Below are 23,321 nucleotides of genomic sequence, written 5' to 3'. Positions count from 1 at the left end.
CAAACACCAAGGACAGAATAACCTTGTCAAAGGAGTAGCACTATCACAATTCCAATGCATGTACAAGTCCACTCACATTTGAATATATTATACAGGCAAGCTTTAACTCTGTTTTTGCTCCATATCATTGATATTTTTATGATCGTATTTATCAGTTAGTTGCCAATTTTCTTGGTATGTTTGGCCATTTTTGTTTTGGTGATGTGACCAAAAGCATTATTTATGAAAATGAAATCAATCCTAAGTGCTGAGAATAAATGAAAACTGGGACCAGTACCAAAACAGATCAGATTTTTGTGCAACAATGGATAGTTGTATAATTTATCTGATGGAAGATTGTACATGTAGGATTTGATTTCATTTAGGATTTGATTTTGCCTTTATTAGCAAATGGAAAAACAATTCAGTCGTTTGACTTGAACTATCCATTAATTTCTACATGATCTACTTCAGGCTGAAATAACTTAAATGGTTTATTTAAAATAACTTGTTTTTGATGGTCTGTGCTTCAACTGATCCTTTGGCAGGATCGTTCAAAAAATGTTGAAAGTTCATTTGAAAAGTTATATTCCTGACTTTGTTGTATAAAAGATACAATTTTACAAATTATTTTCAAAATATTTGATGGCCAGATGGGTGTTTTACTAAACAGACCTATTCCTTGTTAGTGCTTGGTACTAGCTCAGCTGCTGTTTTATTTGTCTAATTTACTAAATTACATTGATTTCATTTGGCAAATTGTGTGATTTTCATAATATTGAGTTAGTTTTTGTTCCTTTATAATTAATTTCTGTTGAAGTTTTGGTGTTTGTGTGGATGACCTTCTAAATATGGCAATTTACCTCTAAATATGCCAGACTTCAGAATTGTCCATATTCAGGAAGAAACCTGAGCAGCCCCAAAGCAGTACCACTGCTTTGTAACACTGAGAATTGCATAAATTATAAATATTTCAGAAACAACAGTCTATATATGTTAGTTGAAACAACTGTCTTCAAGTTGGCATTTTTTTACTGCTTTAATTTTTTGCTATTAATTTCACTGTGAAATTTTGAGAATGGCGTTCATGCAGTGGGGTGTAGTTTTTGTAATTTCTACACTATTTTGGTATTCCAAATATTTTTTCTTCTTCTTTCCTTTCTTCCATGTAGTATTCTCAGATTTGAGAGCGCAAAAGTAGCATTATCCCAGTACAGCAATGTAAGTGACCAGTGACAGCAGAAAGGAAAATGAGGCATTAAACCTTTACACAATCCCAACCCTCATGGAAGAAGTGCAAAAGCGAATTATTATGAATCCTGAAAGAAAAATTGAAAACGCTAGCAATACCAGTAGGTAGGAAGCATCTTTGGAGAGAAGAACTTTTTCTAATTCTACCGTAAGGTCGTAGATCAAAAAGCTATAATTTTATTTGCGTCCACTGATGCTGTCAAACCTGCTGATTATTTCCAGCATTTTTTCCTTTAATAACCGTTTGGTTGCAATTCATACCTACCCTCTGATAGTTCAGCTAGAATTGGAAAGTCTTTAGTTCTAAAATGTCTTAACCATGAATGGAATTTTTTACTCAAACCAAGTTTTTCCATTATATATCTGACTCTACGGAAGGAGCCAGAGATGTGTTAAAGATGGATGTAAAGAATATTAAATGCTTTTATTAAATAATTTTTACACAGATTTTGTAAAGTGATCAACATTAATATTTAACATTGAAAGGGATTTTATATTCTGCTGATTTGCTTATTAGTTTAGCTGTTTACATACAATTATATACAATGGCAACGGTGCAACAAAGACTAAACAAAATTAATGCTTTATCCCCTGTGTTTGTAAGTATTCCAGAAAATGAATTATGCTGCTTGGAGGGTTGGTAGGGAGTACAAGGATGAAATTGAAAAACTGTTTTTGGCGCAGGAGAACTTGAGAACGATTCAAAAAATGAGAAACATAAAATAACACTCGACATATACAACAAAATGAAGAAAATGTGACCACTTAATAAAATAACAAAAATGACATAAATTTGCTCCTGTAGTAGAAAGGGGTGACAGTTATGTTGTCTTCAATGATAGAATTGCATTGTAAATAAGCAGAGTCAGGGAAATGTTGGAAAGCATTAAATTTGTTTGTTGCAATTTGTAATTTATCCTCCTGTTTTCACTTGATAAATTTGTTATATCTGAGAAAAGCCTTAATGTTTTACTGTGAGTAGTGCGCATGCCAATTACTTTCTTGTGTAATTTGAATGTTCTTGCTATCTTTTTGCCATTCATATGAAGTTTGTGAAATTACTTCTAATGTGTGTTTTTGGTAAATAAACTTTATATATATGTTTTTGAAAAGAAAAATTTTCTCTTGCATTGTTCCCTTTTTTTCATACTGTGTTATGTTTCAACATTGATAACTAAATTAGACAAAATACAACTACAGAAATAGAGGACTGCAGATTCAGCAGATCTAAAAGCATAAAATGCTGGAAGTATTTAGCACATTGGCCAGCATGTATCTCGGGAAATAGAGTTAACATTTCAGGTAAGGGACAATTTAACAGAGCTGGGAGAAGTTAGATATGTAATAGGTTTTGAAAAAGTGTAAGAGAGGTGACAAAAACAATAAAAGGAAATATCAAAAAAAGTGGCAAAAAAATTTCATGATATTGGCTAAAAGGAGTGATAATGGGATAAGCAAATAAACAAAAGATGTTTTTGAAAAGGTGTGAATGGCACAATAATGAATATGACCATCTAAACGTGAGGGAAGAAAAAAGAAACTGTAGAGGTGAAAGCTCCTCATCTGCTTCTATCAGAAATCTCTTCTGCTGAGGATAATTCTTTCTTGTAGATAGCAGGGTGGAAAGGATAGTGGCGAAGTTTGTAAATTTGTAGGTGGCTTATAAACCTTTTCTTGTAGGCTGTCCCAAAAAGTGGACAGATTTGTCAGCTGGCAGAAGTTGTGATGGATTGTTGGCCCGTGCACCCACTTCCTCTTTCTGTTAGTCTTTCATGGTTCAGTTTCAGGGCTACTCTTACTAATTGGAATGTCTTGACAGCTGTTTTGAATGTCAAGCTCTAATTCAGTCCTCATTCTTACTCATTTTCCATATGTTGACATCCATAGTATAGACCTTCAGGCAGCTTGACAGCGGTCTTTAAAACATTCCCTTTAGCCTCCTTGTGAATGGACTGTGTGACAAAATTTTGAGTAGATAACCTGTTTTGGCATTCTATTGAGATTAGGTATTCTGATTGTGTCTGCTCCATTTCAATTGATGAGAGATTATTGTTGCCTTTCTACTCCGCATATCTGCTTCTTGGCTGCTTGTATGTGTTCTTTTATCCTCCCTTGATTTGCAAACCTTCTAACATAGTATTGATAAAGTGTTTCTAGGGCTCTGATATTGCATCTGTCAGTCCAAACTTAACTTGGTAGACAAATGTGGAGAGAACCACTGCCTGATAAACAATTGTGTTTGGTGTCGGTCTCAAAGTAATTCTCAAAATCAAGTACATAATTTGCCTGTGGCTGAGCAAAACACATTGACTGTATTGATTAATGTATTTTTTTTAAATGATAGCTGTCAAGATACAAGATGAGGGACATTTTCTAACATTTAACCATACATGTAGCAGATATTGCCATGATCACTGTCATCTTACAAGATCGGCCACTGAGGGTCTCTCTGGTAAAGCCAGATAGTTGCCATATTCACTCAAACCTATCAGTCGTAGTTCTTCAAAGTGAACGTTAACTTGAGTATCATCATCATGCTGTAGATTTGTCAGAGAAATTGTGTTGCTTTGGTTGTCGTCTTTATCAGGTTGAGGTTGAAGTTGAAGAGTTTGTGTGAGTATTATTACCATGCGTACACGTTGGTGAGTCTGTCTATAGTCATTCCTGATGAAGGGCTTATGCCTGAAACATCGAATTTCCTGCTCCTTGGATGCTGCCTGACCTGCTGCGCTTTAACCAGCAACACATTTTCAGCCTCTGTCTATAGTCAGTTACAATATTATTTGCAAGGAAAATGGTGAAACAGGTGGGAGCAATGACACATCTCTGGTTGCTATCTTTTGATGGAGTCGGTGTATAGTGATGTTGATTTGGAGATGCTGGTATTGGACTGGGGTGTACAAAGTTAAAAATCACACAATATCAGGTTATAGTCCAACAGGTTTAATTGGAAGCACACTAGCTTTCGGAGTGTCGCTGCTTCATCAGGTGGCAGTGGAGGGCTCAATCCTAACACAGAATTTACAGCAAAAATTTAGTGTGATGTAGCTGAAATTATACATTGAAAAATTGATTGTCTATTAAGCCTTTCATCTGTTAGAATACAGTGATAGTTTCACTTCTTTCATGTATAAATCACAAAACCTATTTTTTAAAAAGTTTCATTCTCTGGTTAGCTTTTAACAATGGTGATAGCTAGACAACATATTGAAGGTATTGGCCCCCTGTGTTCTCTGTCTATGCCATGATGTTTAGATTGATTCTAATCTAAAAAGTGAGATAATGGAGTTCTACATGAATGCATGCAGTTTTTGAGCAAAGTACAATTTATCCCTGCAAGTACAAATTCACCCCACAAAATATATGTGTGCATGTGGGTCTTTGTCTGTCTGTGTGTGTCTGTCTGGGTTGGAGGTTGGTGTGTATGTGAGAAAGTGTGTGTGTGTAGTGAGTGCAGTGTGTCTTAAGTCTGTGATTGTGTGTGTGTGTGTGTGTGTGTGTGTGTGTGTGTGTGTGTGTGTGTGTGTGTGTAGTACAATGGTGGTCACCTGTAATGTGACATGAACCCAAGGTCCCGGTTGAGGCACTCCCTATGGGTACCGAACTTAGCTAACAGCCTCTGCTCGGCCACTTTTCTCTGCTGCCTGTCCCGAAGTCCACCTTGGAGGATGATCACCCGAAAGTCCAAGGCTGAATGTCCTGGACCACTGAAGTGTTCCCCTACTGGGAGGGAACCCTCCTGTCTGTTGATTGTTGTGCAGTGCCCATTCATCCGTTGTCGTAGCCTTCACTTGGTTTCCCCAATGTACCATGCCTCCGGGCATCCTTGCCTGCAACGTATAAGATAGACAATGTTGGCTAAGTCACATGACTACCTGCCATGTACAAGGTGGGAGGTGTCCCCACGCATAATATTGGTATCAATGTCCACAATGCCCTTGCCCGAAACGTCGAATTTCCTGTTCCTTGGATGCTGCCTGACCTGCTGCGCTTTTCCAGCAACACATTTTTAGTTCTGATCTCCAGCATCTGCAGACCTCACTTTCTCCCCACACTCTGACACGTCTTGCAGCGCCTACCATGACTCCTTACAACCCTGGCCAGGCAGCAGAGAAAAGTGGCCGAGTAGAGACTGTTAGCTAAGTTCGGTACCCATAGGGAGGGCCTCAACTGGGACGTTGGGTTCATGTCACATTACAGGTGACCACAGCTACTCCTACACACACAGAGACAGACACACATACTCACACATCCACCCCCTCACAGACGTAAGACACTGTGCACTCACTGCACACACGTACACTTTCACTCACAACCCCCAACCTAGACAGAAGCACACACAGACAAAGACCCAGATGTGCACACATATTTTGTGGGGTGAATTTGTACTTGCAGGGTTACATTGTACTTTGCTCAAAAACTGCATGCATTCATATCGAACTCTGAGCTCTGTAAAACTCCGTCATCTCACTTTTTGGATTAGAATCAATCTAAACACCATGGCATAGACAGAGAACACAGGGGGCTAACACCTTCAACATATTGTCTAACTATCACCATTGTTAACAGCTAACCCGAGAATAAAACTTTTTTAAAAAATAGGTTTTGTGATTTACACATGAAAGAAGTGAAACTATCACTGTATTCTAACAGATGAAAGGCTTAATAGACAATCAATTTTTCAATGTATCATTTCAGTTTCATCACACTAAATTTTTGCTGTAAATTCTGTGTTAGGATTGAGCCCTCCACTACCACCTGATGATGGAGCGTCACTCCGAAAGTTCGTGTGCTTCCAGTTAAACCTGTTGACTATAACTTGGTGTTGTGTGATTTTTAATAGTGCTGTTATTTGTATATTGTCATGTCAGTGACAGATCATATTTGTTAACTCATCTGAACACCCACTTTGCTGGAGCACCTTCCAAGAAATGGCATGCAAAAGGCTTTGCGGCATTGAATACATAGGATTGAATAAAGCAGTATACAAAGATGTTCTGATGTCTATATTTTTCATATGTTGACTTGTAGTAAAGATGAAGTCTGTCGTTTCTCTTATATGTTGGAGGACACTAGGAGGACTTCATCTACAATTGGCAAAAGATCATCAAGAAGGAACTAAGCTAAAATTTTGCCAACAATGGAGAGCAATGCTATGTCCAGTTGTTGCTATGATTTGACTTACCTCCTTTCTTGAAGATTGTGATTATCCTGGCAACTCTATAGTCATCTGGAATGTCTTCATTGTGCCAGAGCTTCACACTAGTATTCAAGAGATCAGCTTTATTGTTTTCATCTGAATTTCCTAGAACTTGGGCTTATTGTTTAAAAATGAGAGCCTGTGTTTTTAAGACAGATGAAGATTTTATTCCTATAGAGGGGTCATGTGTTTCTGGAACTCCTCAAAATGTGATGAGAGCAAAGTCTTTAAATACTTTTTTAGGCAGTAGTGGATAGACTGTTGATCAGGGAATTAAAAAGCTATTGAAGACAGCAAGGATGTAGAGTAATCAGATCAGCCATGATCTTAACGGCAGAGCAGGTTTAAGGGACTAATATTGGATTGTTTAAGTCCATTGTTTAGTTCTCTAATGAATAGGTGTTATTGATCTGACAACAAAATTTAAATACTGCAGAAAAGATAGCCAAAGTTGAAAACAAAACCCCATAATTCCAAAGCACAGAGGGTTTAGAAAATTCAGCTCGTTGCTAAGAGACATTTTCCAACACAGCCAAAGAGATTTATAGGCCAACATCAGTAAAATCCAAAGATAGAAAGACTCTCTTGAAGGAACTGGTGGAGTGTCTGAGAAGACTCCCCTCAATTCTGGCTGAAAAGAGCCCATTGTAAAGCTACTCAATCTGTACAAAATTTCTATTGAATTTTGGAAACTTCTGTTTTCTGTTTTTTAACATTTCTGTTTTGTCCTTTGGCAGTTATTCATTACTCTGCCACTCATTGCTCCTTGAAAAGAATAATGTATTTCTTTATCTGTTCCATTCTTGTGTTGGTTTAGCAGCATGAACCATTTTGTCACTTAATCTCTTCCTTCCAGTGATCTTACATTGGCCTCACATTTTATTTGTTCTTGCCCTTTTCACTTCCATCAAGCCTATTGCATTTCCAACTTCCTCAGTTTTGAAGAAATGTTGTAGACTTGGAATATTGAGTTGCAACTTTGCAGGTGTTTGGGGAAGTGTGAAGACTGGTAATAGGGCAGGGAAAGGCCCATCAGGCAGCGGATCCGCCATTACCTACATCATAGCTTATTACCAACAGTAGAAATCTGTGGCCAAATGAATCACTTAAAAACCCAGTTTAAAAACATTATGCTCCAAACGCAGGTGATTCTATTTGTCATGACTAGATAGTTATGTCATTATAACAGGATGCTATTTGGCCTATCAAGTCTATGACTGGGAGAGAGAATGTTTTATGTGATAGATAATTAATTGTATTGACAAACATTTTGATCTGAGTTTTCATGCATTAAGTTCACTTGCCTTCTCCCATTAGTAATTATGTTGGTGCACATTCCCCTCATGAATGAAAACGATTTAGAAAAAAGTACTCCACCCTGATTTTATGTAGCTCAGGCCTGAATTAGACTTTGAAAAGAAATTGCAGTTCTTAAGAAAGAAGCCTAAAGATTGGGTGTACATCAAATTCAAAACTGAATGGTGTTGAATTCCTACTCTCATGCAAGAGTCTGGACCACGAGTGCAGTTAAATTTGGATTTCAGCAGTTCTTTGTGGAAATTTTGCAAGGAATTATGAGGATAAGTCACTTTGTACAGCCTTTCTGTACTACCTTGGGTTTGTATCAAAAATTTCATTGGTAAGACATTGATTTCTAGGTCAGTTTTTTTCTTTCTACGATTGAGGAAGTAGGGACTTTAACCATCTTGCTCTGCCTTGCAATTGCCAGAATGAAAACTTAGTATCCTGTACACTGTGATGATCGATTGGAGAGAAGAATCACCAGGGTATCACAAATTATTCATCAAAAGTTATTTGACTTGTGATTGAATTGTGTAATTGGATACAAGCTGTTTGTCTGCTTTCTGATTGGATTGGATTTGAGAAGGCAGCGCACAGTAACGATAGACATGTGGCAACCACTGACAGGAGTTTGGGTGAAAACAGTTGGTGGTTTCTGGTGTATACAGAGATTGAGATGATAATTTTGCTGGATTGGGCCAATGTAGAGTTTTAGTTTCAAATAAAAGGCACATTCCAGAACATGAAAAATGCACCTTTATGATGAATAGTTAAGCAGGTATGGTGACAAATGGAAAATATAACTGCTATGATTGACTTTGTAATTGTCTTTTTCTGCTCTTAAAGTCTCATGTTCTTAAATTTTGTTTTATGGCAGAGCATGGAAATTCGCAAGTAATTTATTGGTTTTCCATTAACTTGGGGAAAATTCTTTCTTCTCAAGCCCATAGTCTTTTGTCCCACGTTCCAATCACAAATGTGATTCAAATATGCTTTCCGCACAGCCCTCTCCTTCAAATTAGGAATTATTCTTGTCCCTCTTTCATGATCATGGTGTAGTGGCCAGAATTGATTGTCATATTTTAACTACCTGTATTCTAAAATCATCAAATAGCATAACAGAACATAAATAATGTATATAAGTAAATGCAGGAAATTAAATGTAAACAGACTAGTTGTATTACGAAGTTCTGTAAAAGTTAAATGAATATCTATAAACACTTTCTCCAAACATGATAAATGCCTGTATTAATATGCTAGTTATGCTAGGGATATTCAAGATGCATTTACAACATGGCTTAATATTTTCTTAGCTGAAAATGTGTTGCTGGTTAAAGCACAGCAGGTTAGGCAGCATCCAAGGAATAGGAAATTCGACGTTTCGGGCATAAGCCCTTCATCAGGATTTCCTGATGAAGGGCTTATGCCCGAAACGTCGAATTTCCTATTCCTTGGATGCTGCCTAACCTGCTGTGCTTTAACCAGCAACACATTTTCAGCTGTGATCTCCAGCATCTGCAGACCTCATTTTTTACCCTTAATATTTTCTTAGTCTACTTAGTCATGATTATTGTAAATATATTGTACACTTATGCCAACTGACCTTTTCCTATTTTTGCATTGTAGTGTGCAATACATTTTAGGCATGAAAGGATTATTTGTTTATTTAGCCAATTATTATCATTCTTTTCAGTAAGGTATTTCACTTTTAAAATGTAATAACCATTATGCTTTTTGGATGTCAAAAAAGGCTGTAGAAATTTACTACTTTCTCCCCATCAACTAAATATTCAAATGGCACTGTGACTTTTTTTTGCCGTGGGCCTGTTTGCCTTTTCAGTTAGATAATCTCATCTCCCTATACAGGTTAAGTCTGTATAAGATCACAACCATATTCCTTCCTGGAAATATCTTTATTTCCATGGACTTGATTTCAGGTCAAGCCTATCTAAGGGTGATCAAAGTAAGTAACTTAAATGCTACTGATGAGAATTCCAGAGACTAATTATGCTAGAATCAAACTGTCCAATGAGTCTGTACTGTAGTGCAGCATTTGTTTGATTTAACATGTAAATATAGATTTCTTTTTTCTTTGCACTGGCTTTGATTTTGGTGAAGAAGCAAAAGAAATATTACTGTATATACTCGTGTGTAGGCAGAATTTTTAAGGCTATTTTTGAAGTTTCAACTTAGGAGGTCGACTAATACATGGGCACAAGTTTTGAGGGGCTGAAATTCATGCTGCAGGTTGAAATACCACATTATTCGCAGAAGTCAACTTGATCACACAACTAATCCTGGGTAAAGAAGAAGGACACAATGAATTACGGTAAAGGGAATTACCAGATAAAAGCAAGAATATAAATATGAATATTTTACAAGTATGAATATTTAACAAGTCAAAGATTCATTGAAATCCTGCAAAATCACACTGTTTAACACTGGCTATTGGCCTGGTATAATGGCACACTTAAAATGAAACATTTATTAAATTCTGAATATGTAAGCATCTTGAACTTTCCTGCCAAATGCTTCTGTTTCCCTCCCATTTACTCTTATATGTTATGAACCTCAACAACATTAACAAATTTGTCAAAGAATTAATGATATACTGGTGTGTAGCTAATACATCTAACTTTTACTCAGATATAATGGTCTAATTAAAATGATTAACTTTGTAACGATACTAACACTTGGATATATAGTGAACAAAGTGCAATAAGTACCGATAGACTTAGTACCAGTCTGAATAAATGAATGAATGAATCAAAACGTGCTGTAGTAAACCAACTGGGGTAAGTAAAGTGATGAATGAATGAATACAGTAAACAAAGAGTGAGTAGAATTACCAGTATGAATGAATAAATGCGATTTTGTTTAAGTGAGTTAATGGGCACATACAGTTTACTTTGTAAGAGGTTTATAATGCAGGGCCGATGTATACACAAGTTATATGGAAAATGATTTTTTGACCAAAAATGAAGGATCAGTTTATACATGAGATTGACCTATGCATGTGAATACATGCCATTTGGATGCTCTACAGTTGACAGAGGAAACATGATTACAAGGTTTGTTTATGCGTTTTGTGAATATACAGATAGGTCTTCTCTGTAGTAATATTTTGTTTTAAAAAAAACTTCATGTAGGTTTATCTTTTATCTTTTCTGTCTGATGTGTAATCTGAATTTGGTTAGTACCTTCAGAACAGGAAGAAAAATCATTGAAGTAGATTAAGCATATATCTCAAAAACAGGGAATTCTTGTTACAGTTTCCCATTTCTTTATTTTGATAACTTTTTTTGGATTAAAGCATATCTTAATAGCTTTTAATTAGCTTTAAGATTGCTTTCCCTTAAGTGAAACTTTGTTTTTGTCTTTTAGGAAGAAATGCAAGATTTGATCTTTCAAATTAAGATTTTGTTCATAAAAAAGAAACATTGAAAGGGCAATTATTATTCCGGATTTTACATGTAACTGCATACAATACCAAATTGCTGATGAATCTAACCATTGGTTTAGCCACAGTCTGAGTACTGCCTGCAACTCGAGTTATGGCAAATGTGTTTTAAGCACAGGAAAGGTAGTGTGTAGATTAATTAAGTATATGCATCGATGTCACGTCATAGTCATGAGCAATGTCAGTTGTCATAGAGTCATACAGTCAGATGATTTCAGTTATAGCTGTTTCTGTGCTGTGATAGTTAGAAACTACGAGGAAAGAAAGATTGGCAACAATTTTGGAGGCTGCAGCATCTTCAAGGAAAATGTGGAATTTATGATGAGGTGCAGTTCACATGGATGTGCTGAGGGTGTGTTTTTGTAAAGAAGATGGTTTCTCAGGAGAACGAACCATTTACAGTATCAATTAGCATGAGGATCCAGTAAGAGCTGAAGAAATAGGGTCAAAACAGTCTGGTAAAGAGAGGACACCGGGATGGTTGATACAGAGATATGGATTTAGAGACAGAATAGGGAGGCTGCATGAGGTGTGTTTGACAGTGAGCAAGGGACTCTGGTTCCTTTATTCGAGGAGGCAAGTAGATGCATTGGAGGCAGTTCAGAGGAGGTTTCCTCAATTGATTCCAGAAATGAGAGCTAGTCTTATGAATAGAGGTTGAGCAGTTTAGGCCCATACTCCCCAGAGTTTAGAAGAATGACAGGAGATCCAATTGAGGTATACAAGATGCTAAAGGGGATCGATGAACTAGACGCAGAGAGGATGTTTCCTCGTGAGGCAATCGAGAATGAGAAGTCATAGTTTTAGGCTAAAGGGCAGATTTAAAATTTGTGAAATTCACTACCGGAGAGCGAGGTGGATACTGGAACATTGAGAAAATATAAAGAAGAGATAATGAGATCTTTAAATCAGTAATGGGTTGAAAGATCATGGAGAGCAGGCAGGAAATTGGAGTTGACGCCCAGGTGAGATCAGCCATGTATTAAAAAGCAGAGCAGACTCAAGGGGCCAAATGATGTACTCCAGTTCCTAATTGTTATGTTCCTAGATTAAAGACTGCTCGACAGCATGTTCCAATCTAAGTGACAAGGGTTTATGAACTCCTTGCACTGATTTAGGGGTCATGCCATTGAAAAGGGAGTTAAACATATAGTTGGTGTTAATGAATTTTATTTTGCTTTCTGTGATGATTTTGAAGTCTTAGGCAGTTTTTACAGGGGAATGTGTAGCTCAGTGGCACTTGATATAAACCCAGCTAGATCAAGTTTTAAGTAGGCTTGAAGGGCTGAATGGCTCCTGTAGATGTACTTCCATTGATGTTCCTTACATTTCCAAAAGCGAAGATTGGAGCCATATGAGGGGGATGACCAGATGGTCATGATCAAGGAATCTTTCTGGAACTGAGGGCATTAAAGGTGGAGGTAAGGGAGTAGTTGAAGGGAGTGGAAGAATTGTGACAGTTTGAGAGTACAACTGTAAATGATTGGAGTGAGAGATTTATTTCTGAGGAATGGCATAGAGGAAGCAAGGTTGGAATGGGTTCTTCAGGTATTGAGACTCTCAAAGAAATGAACTTGTCAATGCTTAAGGCAAGAGGAGTGAAGCTCAGGAGAAGAGTTTATATGGCTGGAGAGTATATAATGGGGAAAAACGTTGAAAAAAGGCTTGTGGAAGCAATATGCAACAGGATTTTAAAGGAGAGATGAGAGAACTTTTAATAAGGCAGATGTTCTGAGGGGAAAAAAGCCAAAGGATGACATACTAACATGGGACAAATTGCCCCCAATAGTTAAATGTTGCAGGCAATGAAACATTAACAAGTGGTAAGACACTGCAATCCATGAGCCTGGAGGTCAGTCCAGTTAGGTAAAAACAATGATTGCAGATGCTGGAAACCAAATTGTAGATTAGAGTGGAGCTGGAAAAGCACAGCAGTTCAGTCAGCATCCGAGGAGCAGCAAAATCGACGTTTCGAGCAAAAGCCCTTCATCAGGAATACCAGTTCAGTTATCCAACCTAGAGTCATAGGGCCAAGGACATTATTTGTGAGTAAATGAACATTTTACCCTGACTATTGAGCATCCAAAGGTGGGCATGTATTTATAGTTGAGAAGATTAGGAAGTAAAGGAGACTGCTGAATTCAACCGTCCAGCAGCATTGCTGACTGTGAAGGACAACGTGACTCAAAAGAAGGACAATGCAGCTTCAATAGATAATTTTGCGACTGTTCAATAAGGAATAGCTATGTGATTATTCAAGAAAGATCCAAGACTGGGATAACTTCAGAAGATTAATAAACAAGGGAATTGTGGGGCAAGAGGAGCAGAAAGGGAAGTGCTGTGAAAGTCAAATGAAGGGCCCATATATAGAGAAAGTCAACTTTGCTAAATTGATGTTTTTTGTTAGAAGGGAAATCAGTAACTTTTCAAACTTTTCAAACTTTTATTTCATTGCTATCTCTTAATAGTTCCAAGTATGTTTAAGGTTCAAAATAGTTAACACAGTAATGGGACAAAAGGCAGACAAGTTGCTAGAACCTGATTGCCTCCACTGTCTGTGTAGCTACTTCCTTTAATAACCTTACATGCAGGCCATGTTCTAAAATATTCCAGAACTCACTGGATTCTGGAAGGATTTCAGCAGATTGGAAAACCACTAAAGTGATGCCACTGTTCAAGAAGGGAAGGGGACAGAAAATGGGAGCTATAAGACAGCCTAGTATCCGTCATTGGAGAAAATACTGGAGTCCATTATTCAGGAAGAAATAGAGGAACACTTAGTAAAACTTAACCAATCTGAGTTACCATGGTTTTGTGGAAAGGAAGTCAAGTTTGACAAATGTGCTAGAACCATTTAAGAGTATATCAAGTGGATTGATAGAACATAGAACATAGAAGGATACAGCGCAGTACAGGCCCTTCGGCCCTCGATGTTGCGCCGACCGAATCCTACCTAACCTATACTAGCCCAATAACTTCCAAATGCCTATCCAATGCCCGCTTAAATGACCATAAAGAAGGAGAGTTCACCACTGATACGGGCAGGGCATTCCATGAACTCACAACCCGCTGTGTGAAGAATCTACCCCTAACATCTGTCCTATACCTACCACCCCTTAATTTAAAGCTATGTCCCCTAGTAACACCTGCCTCCATTAGCGGTAAAAGGTTCTTAGTATCTACCCTATCTAAACCACTAATCATCTTATACACTTCTATCAGATCTCCCCTAAACCTTCTCTTCTCCAATGAGAACAGCCCCAAGTGCCTCAGCCTTTCCTCATAAGATTTTCCTACCATTCCAGGCAACATCCTGGTAAACCTCCTCTGCACTCGTTCTAAAGCTTCCACATCCTTCCTATAGTAGGAAGTGAGCAGGTGAGCACTTTATCACTCTTGATAAAGTGAGCAGGTAGATATCATGCATTTGGAGTTCCAGAGGGCACTCGATTAAATGCCACTAAAAGGTTATTGGGACTTAGTGTGGATTGTGCATTGGTTAGCACAAAAGGTAGAGTCAGGTTTAAGGAGTCTTTTTCAGTTTGGACAGATGTAACTAGATTCCAAAATACTTAAAATGATATTCATGCCTGGATGAAGGTGGCAGTGTATAATATATGCAAATTTGCTGGGAAACTGTTGTGATGAGGATATAAGGAATCTGCAGGGAATGTTGGTAGGTTTAGTGTGTGAGCAAAAACTTAGATGGAGTTTACTGAGGGAAAACTTGAAGTAATTTTTTAGGAAAAATTGAAAGGCAGGCTTATTTAAATGGAGACAGAATTAAAAAGAAATGCAGGACAGTGGGATCAGTGTGTTCTTGTGCATGATATACACAGTTAGCATGTATGTGTAGCAAGTAACTAGGATGGCAAGTTAAATTTTGGTCTTTATTTGGCCTTTTTGATCAGAGTACTGTGTGCAAATTTGCCTCTCATTTAAAAAAATGATAAACTGGCATTTGAGGTGATGTAAAAGAGATTCACTGGAAAGATTCCTGGCTTGAAATGGTTGAATGGTCAAAATGCCTAAACATTTTAGTCCTTTATTCATTAGAGTTTAGAAGAATGAGGTACAGTCTTAATTAAACATACCTGATTCTGGGTGGTCATGACAGAGTCAATGTTAAGAACATGTTTCCACTCATGGGGGAGTCTTGAACTAGTGCACACAGTTTCAGAATAAGTGTTCACAGTCAAAACTGAGTTGTGAAGCAAGTTCTTCTCATGGTGGCTTATGAATGCCTGGAATTTTCTATCCCAGTGGGATGTGGAGGCTTGATTGCTGAAAGTATTTCAAGAGGAGGTAGATAGATCTTTGAAATATCAGACTATGATGAACTGACATGAAATGCAGTTGAGGTCTGTCGTAGATCAGCCATGAATGGTGGGCTAGGCTTGAGGAGCTGAATGGCAAACTTATCGTTCTTATGTTATCCTGCTTCACTTAATCTGCATTTTATATTCCGAACTAAATTGGCTCCCATCAGAGTTTGTTTGGTATTCTCTAAGGGCTAGATGACCATTTTATGCAGAACAAATTTGAATTTTGGTACTGATGTCAAGCCTGTAATTATTATTATCAGAATGTTTGTTCTGTAATTTTCTCTCATGTGCAGACTTTTGTGAAGGATGTAAAAAGTGGAAGATGGGAATGATCCTCTCTCCACTGGACTGTTTTTATTAAGGAGTTTTCACCCTCCATATTTTAAATTGGGTGGTTGGGGAGAGAAGAAGAGAGGAGCAGTATTCAGTTTAGCCCTCCATCTTCAGATGTAGGCTTAAGGATAAAATGAAGATGCATGGGATGAAAGGCAGCTACTCTAGGTCTACATCTGCTTATCAGGACATCAACTCACTTGTAATCATGATTAAAGTAAAAATCTCACAACATCAGGTTATAATCCAACAGGTTTATTTGGAAGCACTAGCTTTCAGAATGCTACTACCTGATAAACTAGCAGTGCTCTGAAAGCCTGTACTTCCAAATAAACCTGTTAGACTATAATATGGTGTTGTGTGGTTTTCAACTTTGTCCACCCCGGTCCAATACCAGCATCTTCGCATCAATGTAATCATGACGGTTAGAATCTAATCACCTCCAGATCCTCTCATCTTTTCTAAGCACCCTCATCTCTCATTGACACTTTAAGAATTGGGAAGTATGAGGATTCATTGTTCCTCCACATGCCAGCTTTCATTGCCCATCCCTAAATGTTCAGAGGGAAGTTAAAAGTGAACCATTTCGGGGAAGTCTAGAGTCTCATGTAGGCCTGACCTGGTAAGAATGTCAGATTTCCTTCAATAATGAACCAACATTTTTTTGAATATTCAGCAATGCTTATGTGGTCGCTATTAGACTAGCATTTTTAACTCCAGTTTTTTTTTATTGAATTCAAATTTACCATCTACAATGTTGGGATTTGAACCTATACTTTTAGAATGTTAGCCTTGAGTTCTGGAATACTAGCCCAGAAGCCTTACCACTATACCACCATCTTCCCAAACTGAAATCCCCACACGGAAATTATAACATAGAAATAAACTGCTTGCAACAAATCCTTTAGTCTCTCTCCTCCACACGACCCATATTTCATACCCGTCTGTTAGAAACTTTCTTAACTCCTATCTCTCAACCATCCATTTGTAAATGCTAACATGGTTCCTGTTTTAACCACAAACTTTAGTGCTCTCAATCCACTGTATAAAGGATTGTCCGTGTTTCAAAAAAAAACATTTAATCTTAGTTCTAAGTCGATCAATCACTGCAAATAATCTGTTTCTGCTACTCTATCCCATTGCTTTTATAATATTGAGCACAATTATCAAATCACCTCTCCTAATGAGAACAACCCCAGTTATTGTCATTTTCAAATTTTTATTTCCTCATTTCAAGTAATATCCTAATGCATCTGTGCTGACACATCTCTGTTGCCTTGACATATATCCTATTGTGTGGAATGTTACTAGGTTCTGTACAAATAAATCATTGCTTCTTGATTCTTGTGTTCTACACTTCTTCCATAATACCCAATATTTTGTCAGCTTCCTTGATGGTCTTGTCCATTTGAGATCCTGCTTATGCCGTGTGAGTTGAAATGACCAATTTTCTTTGTACTTCAGCATCCTGCTTTATCCAATTTAGATGACAGTTATTGCTACTTGTTACCAAAATGTAGCACTTCAGAGCCAGTGGTGAGTTTGAAATTAAATGTAACCAACCCTCACTTTCAGTTTCCTTTGATCCACAGAATAACTTACTCTGTAACCTATTTTAATAAGAACATAGGGTTAGAAGTAGACCTTTTGACCCTTAGAAACAAAAAAAAGACCTGCAGAGGCTGTAAATCAGAAACAAAATCAGAAATTGGTGGAAAAACTGGCGGGCCCTGGCAGCATCTGTGGAGAGCTTATGCCCGAAACATCGACTGTCCTGCTCCTGAGATGCTGCCTGACCTGGCTGTGCTTTTTCCAGCGCAACTCTCTTTAACTCTGACATCCAGCATCTGCAGTCTTCACTTTTTCTTCTGTGGAGAGAAAGCAGAGTTAATGTTTCATTGATCCTCCTTTTAGAACTGTTCTGAAATGTTAACTCTGCTTTCTCTCCACAGATGCTGCCAGACCTGTTGAGATTTCTGTTTTAAGCCCTTTGATTCTGCCTGCCATTTCATCTGATCATGGCTGATCTGATTTTGACCTCTAACTACTTGCCTCACTGTTTCCCAGATCTTTTGTCTCCCATTATAGTGACGAGTTATCTCTCCCTCTGCCTTAAAAATATTCGGTGACCCTTCTTCCACTGCTCTTTGAGGTACAGAATTATGAATCTGTGATAGTAAAAACATTCTTCTGATCTCTGTCTTAATTAGTAGACCCCAAAATTTAAACACTGTGCTCTAGTTCTAGTCTCTTTGCTTTTGCTATACTTTTAACAGGAAGACTGTCTCTTTAGCCATGAGTCCAAATCAATGATGAGTACTGCAATCAAAAGCTGTTCCAGAAGAAAACTTGGGGAGAAACTGCTACCCACTTCTTTATTATATGTACTGTCTCCTTTCTGCTTTAATTTGTTTCAAACCTATATACTTTATCTTGAACTTTGAAGAGTCTAATTTTCCACAAAAATAGATCTGATCATTATTAAATATTTGTGGGGAGTGGAGCATATTTCCTGAATCCATTACCATGACTAGATTTCAAAATGTGGAGATGCCGATGTTGGACTGGGGTGGATGAACTTAGAAATCACATAACACCAGGCTATAGTCCAACAGGTTTATTTGGAAGCACTAGCTTTCGACACGCTGCTCCTTTGTCAGGTAGCTAGTGCAGCAGAATCATAGGACGTAGAATTTATAGCAGAAGATCACCGTGTCATATAACCAATGCGATGTATTGAACAAACCTAGATTGCTATTAAGTCTTTCATCTTTTAGAATGGGGTTGCAGGTTTCGATTCATTAATATGCAAATCCCAGAACTTCTTTCAAGTCACATTCATGAGATAACTTAAAGTTTTAATTTAAAATAAAGTGATATCCTCACTCAGGCAATATATTAAAGGTGTGAGGTTACAGTCTGTATGTATTCCGATCTTGAGTCAGACTGGTTCTGTTTACAAAGTAGGAATTTATAAATGGATTGACTGCCTACAGGCCGTGTGCATTTTAAACAAAATAGAATGTATCTGCAAATGCAATTCTGCAAATGCAAATTCACCCCATAGATTTATATGTATGTGTGTGTCCAAAACCTGGTGTTGTGTGATTTTTAACTTTAGATTTCAAAATACTTCATTGGATGTAAAATGCCTTTGTAGCATCTGGTGACCATAGAATGCTCTATAACTGCAAGTTGCCTTTTTTCACTGGTACATATTTATTTTGAAACTTAGAATTTTCCTTTTAGGAAGGATCTTGTTAGTCTGGCTTTCAGTTTCTCTAAGCCAGCTCAATATTTTTTCTGTAATGTTTGCCGTAATCCAGTGTCGAGCTCTTGTTCATAGATCATAGAATCATAGAATCCCTACAGTGTGGAAACAGGCCATTTGGCCCAACAAATCCACACTGACCTTCCAAAGGGTAATCCACCCAGACTCATTCCCCTACCCTATTACTCCTGACCAATGCACCTCACCTACACATCCATGTTGTGTGAAATTTTCCCTTTCTATTTGAATCTTAACTCTTGTCTGATTCTTTGTCTTGAAATTTAATTCATCTTCATTGCTTCCTTCATACTTGCTCTTCCTGAAGGCAGGTTCTTGGCTCTGTGTCTGCTAATGCTCTATCCTGAGCACATTCGTTGGCTGTTTTTGTCGCCTTTCACTCTTTGCAGTAGGATAAGGAAGCAACTCTCAAAGTCTATTTCAACCAAATGGATATTGAACCCTTGATGATGACATTCACATGAAATATATGCTAACAGTTAACTAACTGAGCTAACCAGCTCCCTTAGTTCATCTCACTAGTCTAGTAGTTGGATTAGTACCATTTTCAACGCATAATTAACATCTCTAATAAATCTAGTAATGTGTAATTACATTTGGCAATGTCTCTACCCATGAATATGACCATATGAGGAAGTTGTCCTACATACAATTTAGCAAATTCTCTTACTAAATTTTCCCTAGCCTCATATCATGTTTTAAACAATTATAATTATTTCAATTTATCCTTTGACAATCCGTTACATTTAGTGTGTTGATTTTTAATTCCGAATTTAAATTGATGTTATAAATGTTCCACAACTACATTTTAGTATCACTGTGGTGTGATCCTAGTATATGCAAAGCACAGATGAATCAACAACAAATTCTGTGATGGTGGTCACTTTTTGTGTTTCTTCAAAGACAAATAGCTGGATTTTTTGATTTGATTTACTGTTGTCACATGTACCTAAGTGCAGTGAAAGTTTTGTTTTGCATGCAGTACAGGCAGATCATAACATACAAGGACATACAGATCATAGGGTGATCCAACAGAGTGAGGCATAGCTGAAGAAGAGGTATACTTCTAGTAGTTTTAATCTGAGCTGAACAAGTGTGAATTGCAGCATGCTTTTTAAGTTTAACCTGCACGTATGTCACGTAAATTGAAACCAGAATGGTGTCTTTCTCTATCTTAATTGCACTTGAAGTATCATTATTCCTTATGCTTTTCTATGTCTCATGATTTGGTATGGAATGTTGATTTGTGGAGATGCTCCTGCACTAATTTTGGCTGTAAGATAATTTGTAGGAGTTTCTGGATATGCAATCTTACTTAGTCTTATGGAAGTGAAGTGTGATTAGTGAAAAATGCCCATTCTATATGATGAAATCCCTGTAAAAGGTAAAGCGTGGGAATCTTGAGGCATTTGCTTCCTATTGTCCTTTGGATGAGGCGGTTTACCAGGATATTTTGTTTCCACCGAAAAAGATAATCTCTTGTAAGATAAACCGTTTGAGGAGGATCAATGAAGAAAAGTAACTTATTCAGCAAAGATCGAATACTCCCTATTCTTTAACTGATTAATTTTCACATCTTTGACCACTTCTCACAGCCTGATGTCCTAAATTTTCTGTCTCACTATTTAAAGGGTGGCAGTTAAATAAGAAAGGTTTTAATGTCTCTTCTGCAGATATTTTCCTTTTTTTAAAAATATGTCCATGAATCTAATTTATGTACAATTTTTGTAACATTTCAATGATCTCTATCTATTAGACTATGCTTAGTCCCTTTGACCTGAGTAGAGTATCAAACTAATCATGAAAGACTGTAAATTTTCTGGGCTGTGTCACAGCAAGACTGTCGATACTTACTAATCAACCTGTTCAGAGATGTTATAACACACCCTTGGAGCAGGTGGGACTTGAGTCTGGACCTCCTGGTCTAGAGTTAGGGACACTGCCATAGCAGCACAAGAGTCCTCTTATCAAAACTGTAGTGTTAAGTTGCATCCTTTTTGAAGCATTATTAGCTTTCATTGATTTAACATAGACTGTAAACATTGGAGAGTGTATGTTCTCTCTTTATATTTTATGGATGAACATTTTTTTTCCTCTTGTTTCCCTGATACTTTCATGGTGGTCTGGCAACTGGGCTTTTCCTATGCTGCTCTTAACTAATAGTTAAGTGTATATTTAACAAGAGCTGGGAATCATTTCCATACTAATCTATGCTGTAAGGAGTGATTTTGTTTCCTGTTTGGACAGACATCTTTGAGTTCAAACAGGACAATAGTTTGTTCAGTTTGCAACTAACATATTTGCTGAATGGAATTACCAATGTTGTGCAAATAATTAACATCATCTTCAGCGTGGCCATTAGCAAGTTAACTTTTTCAAATGAAAATGCTGACCATTTCTGAAAAGTATTGTTTTCCAGGATTTGGCAAGCCCAAGAATTACGAGCCATGTTCATTTTTTGAAATTTATTCTCTTAAGTCTGAAGGGTAATCTAAATGCATGGAACGAAGAAGCTGGTGAAGATGTTAAAGTCTGCATTATATTTGATGTGTATATTTTCAATTGTTCACATTTTAGGGTTCAAAGGTCTGTCTGGTGCAATTAAAAATGGCATTTCTCATGAAATATTAGAACATGCTCAGCCACTGGAAAATAATTCAGATGTTGGAAGGAAGATTCATTTGCAGGTAAACAGCAACTATTTTTTAAGTTCGCTGAATAATGAGAAAAAAAAATGGATATGTTTGAAGATAGAACCCAAAAATCAGATTTTTGTTCGAAATCATTTCTGATAGAAAAGCTTTGCTTCTGACTTAACATTGCAATGGTGGAATGTATTTGGATTCAGAGTGTAAGTATTGCTTTTGCTTACAAATCCAATTATCTTGAGAACTTACTTATTTTATCATTAAATCACTTTGTGAAGAAAACTGCTGCAAAATATTTGTTACATCTGCATTTCTTTCTGCTTTGCAGTTCCTTTCATATTAGTTCAAACCCTTCTTATAAACATGTTAAAAAGTTAAAACGATACAGATTTTTTTGATATTTTATTTGACGTTTCTATTCTTTGTCCCTGCCCCCAAGGCTTTTTTTCTAGATTCATCTTGCCATTTTTTAGTTTTCCAGTCCTGCGACCTAAACTTTGACTCCACAATTTACCTCTCAATCTGATTCTTGTGTTGTGGTTGCTACTTTTAATTTGTTCTTGTTTCGTTGCTGCCATGTAGGGTTTTGATATAAATAAGATGGAGGCCTAGAAATTCAATTTTCGTGGAATTATTACGAAAAGACTTAGTGCAGTCTGTCAATCCCTTATTAGTCTCAGCTAGATGTTTCCTCAGTAGCTAAAACCTGAGAGGTAGCAGACTGCGGAACTCCCACTGGAGTACCAAGTGGGAATGATGAGCAGCATTGAGAGCTTGCTACAGATTACATAATATTAGTATGGGTCTGGACAGTGCTGCACGCTGGCTGTAGCACTAACAAGGGCACTTGATATAGCGGATTACACGGAAGCTAGCATGGAAGGATGGTAGGTTTCCATCTGATGAAGCAATGTCACCCACTTGTATTCCTAGACTGACTGTAAGACAGAGGGCCAGAGTGATGTGCTACATTGGAAACCTGAGTAAACACAGGCACCAAGAACCTAAATGGCAGTGATGAATTTCTTTCTCAATAGTGTTAGCTACTTTAGAAACTGCCAAAACTTTAAGCCAATGTTTCATCATCATAGGTGGCACTGTCACATCATTCTTCATGTTGGACAGTTTAATCTTCATGCTTTGCAAGAAGCCATTGCACAAGTTGAAGCCAGACTCCACAATGCATTGAAATATTGTATTCAATCAGTCTGGCAGTCATTCTAGGCATTCCTTTGAAGTCATGGTGGCACAGTGGTTAGCACTGCAGCCTCACAGCACCAGGGACCCAGGTTCGATTCCAGCCTCAGACGACTGTCTGTGTAGAGTTTGCACATTCTCCCCGTGTCTGCGTGGGTTTCCTCCGGGTGCTCCGGTTTCCTCCCACAATCCCAAAGATGTGCGGGTTAGGTGAATTGGCCATGCTAAATTGCCCCTAGTGTTAGATGTATTAGTCAGAGGGGAATACATCTGGGTGAGTTACTCTTCAGAGGGTTGGTGTGGACTTGTTGGGCCAAATGACTTGTTTCCACACTGT

At 37.5% G+C, this 23,321-nt stretch overlaps 1 protein-coding gene across 7 annotated transcripts in view; it reads left to right on the top strand.

Moving 5' to 3' along the window:
- The window catches only part of agbl5 (AGBL carboxypeptidase 5), a 119,258-nt gene that overhangs the window by 78,550 nt on the left and 17,387 nt on the right, over positions 1-23,321 (top strand). For 6 of the 7 annotated variants that reach the window (XM_060854046.1, XM_060854084.1, XM_060854056.1 and 3 more), the window contains one exon: positions 21,717-21,826. In XM_060854046.1, coding sequence (XP_060710029.1) covers positions 21,717-21,826 — 110 coding nt within the window. Of the gene's footprint in view, positions 1-1,151; positions 1,486-21,716; positions 21,827-23,321 lie in introns of those variants that run through there. The other variant, XM_060854103.1, reaches the window with a different exon arrangement.

This window comes from Hemiscyllium ocellatum, chromosome 3 (assembly GCF_020745735.1).
Source record: "Hemiscyllium ocellatum isolate sHemOce1 chromosome 3, sHemOce1.pat.X.cur, whole genome shotgun sequence".
Classification (NCBI taxonomy): domain Eukaryota; kingdom Metazoa; phylum Chordata; class Chondrichthyes; order Orectolobiformes; family Hemiscylliidae; genus Hemiscyllium; species Hemiscyllium ocellatum.
This window is presented reverse-complemented; position numbering and strand designations above follow the sequence as displayed.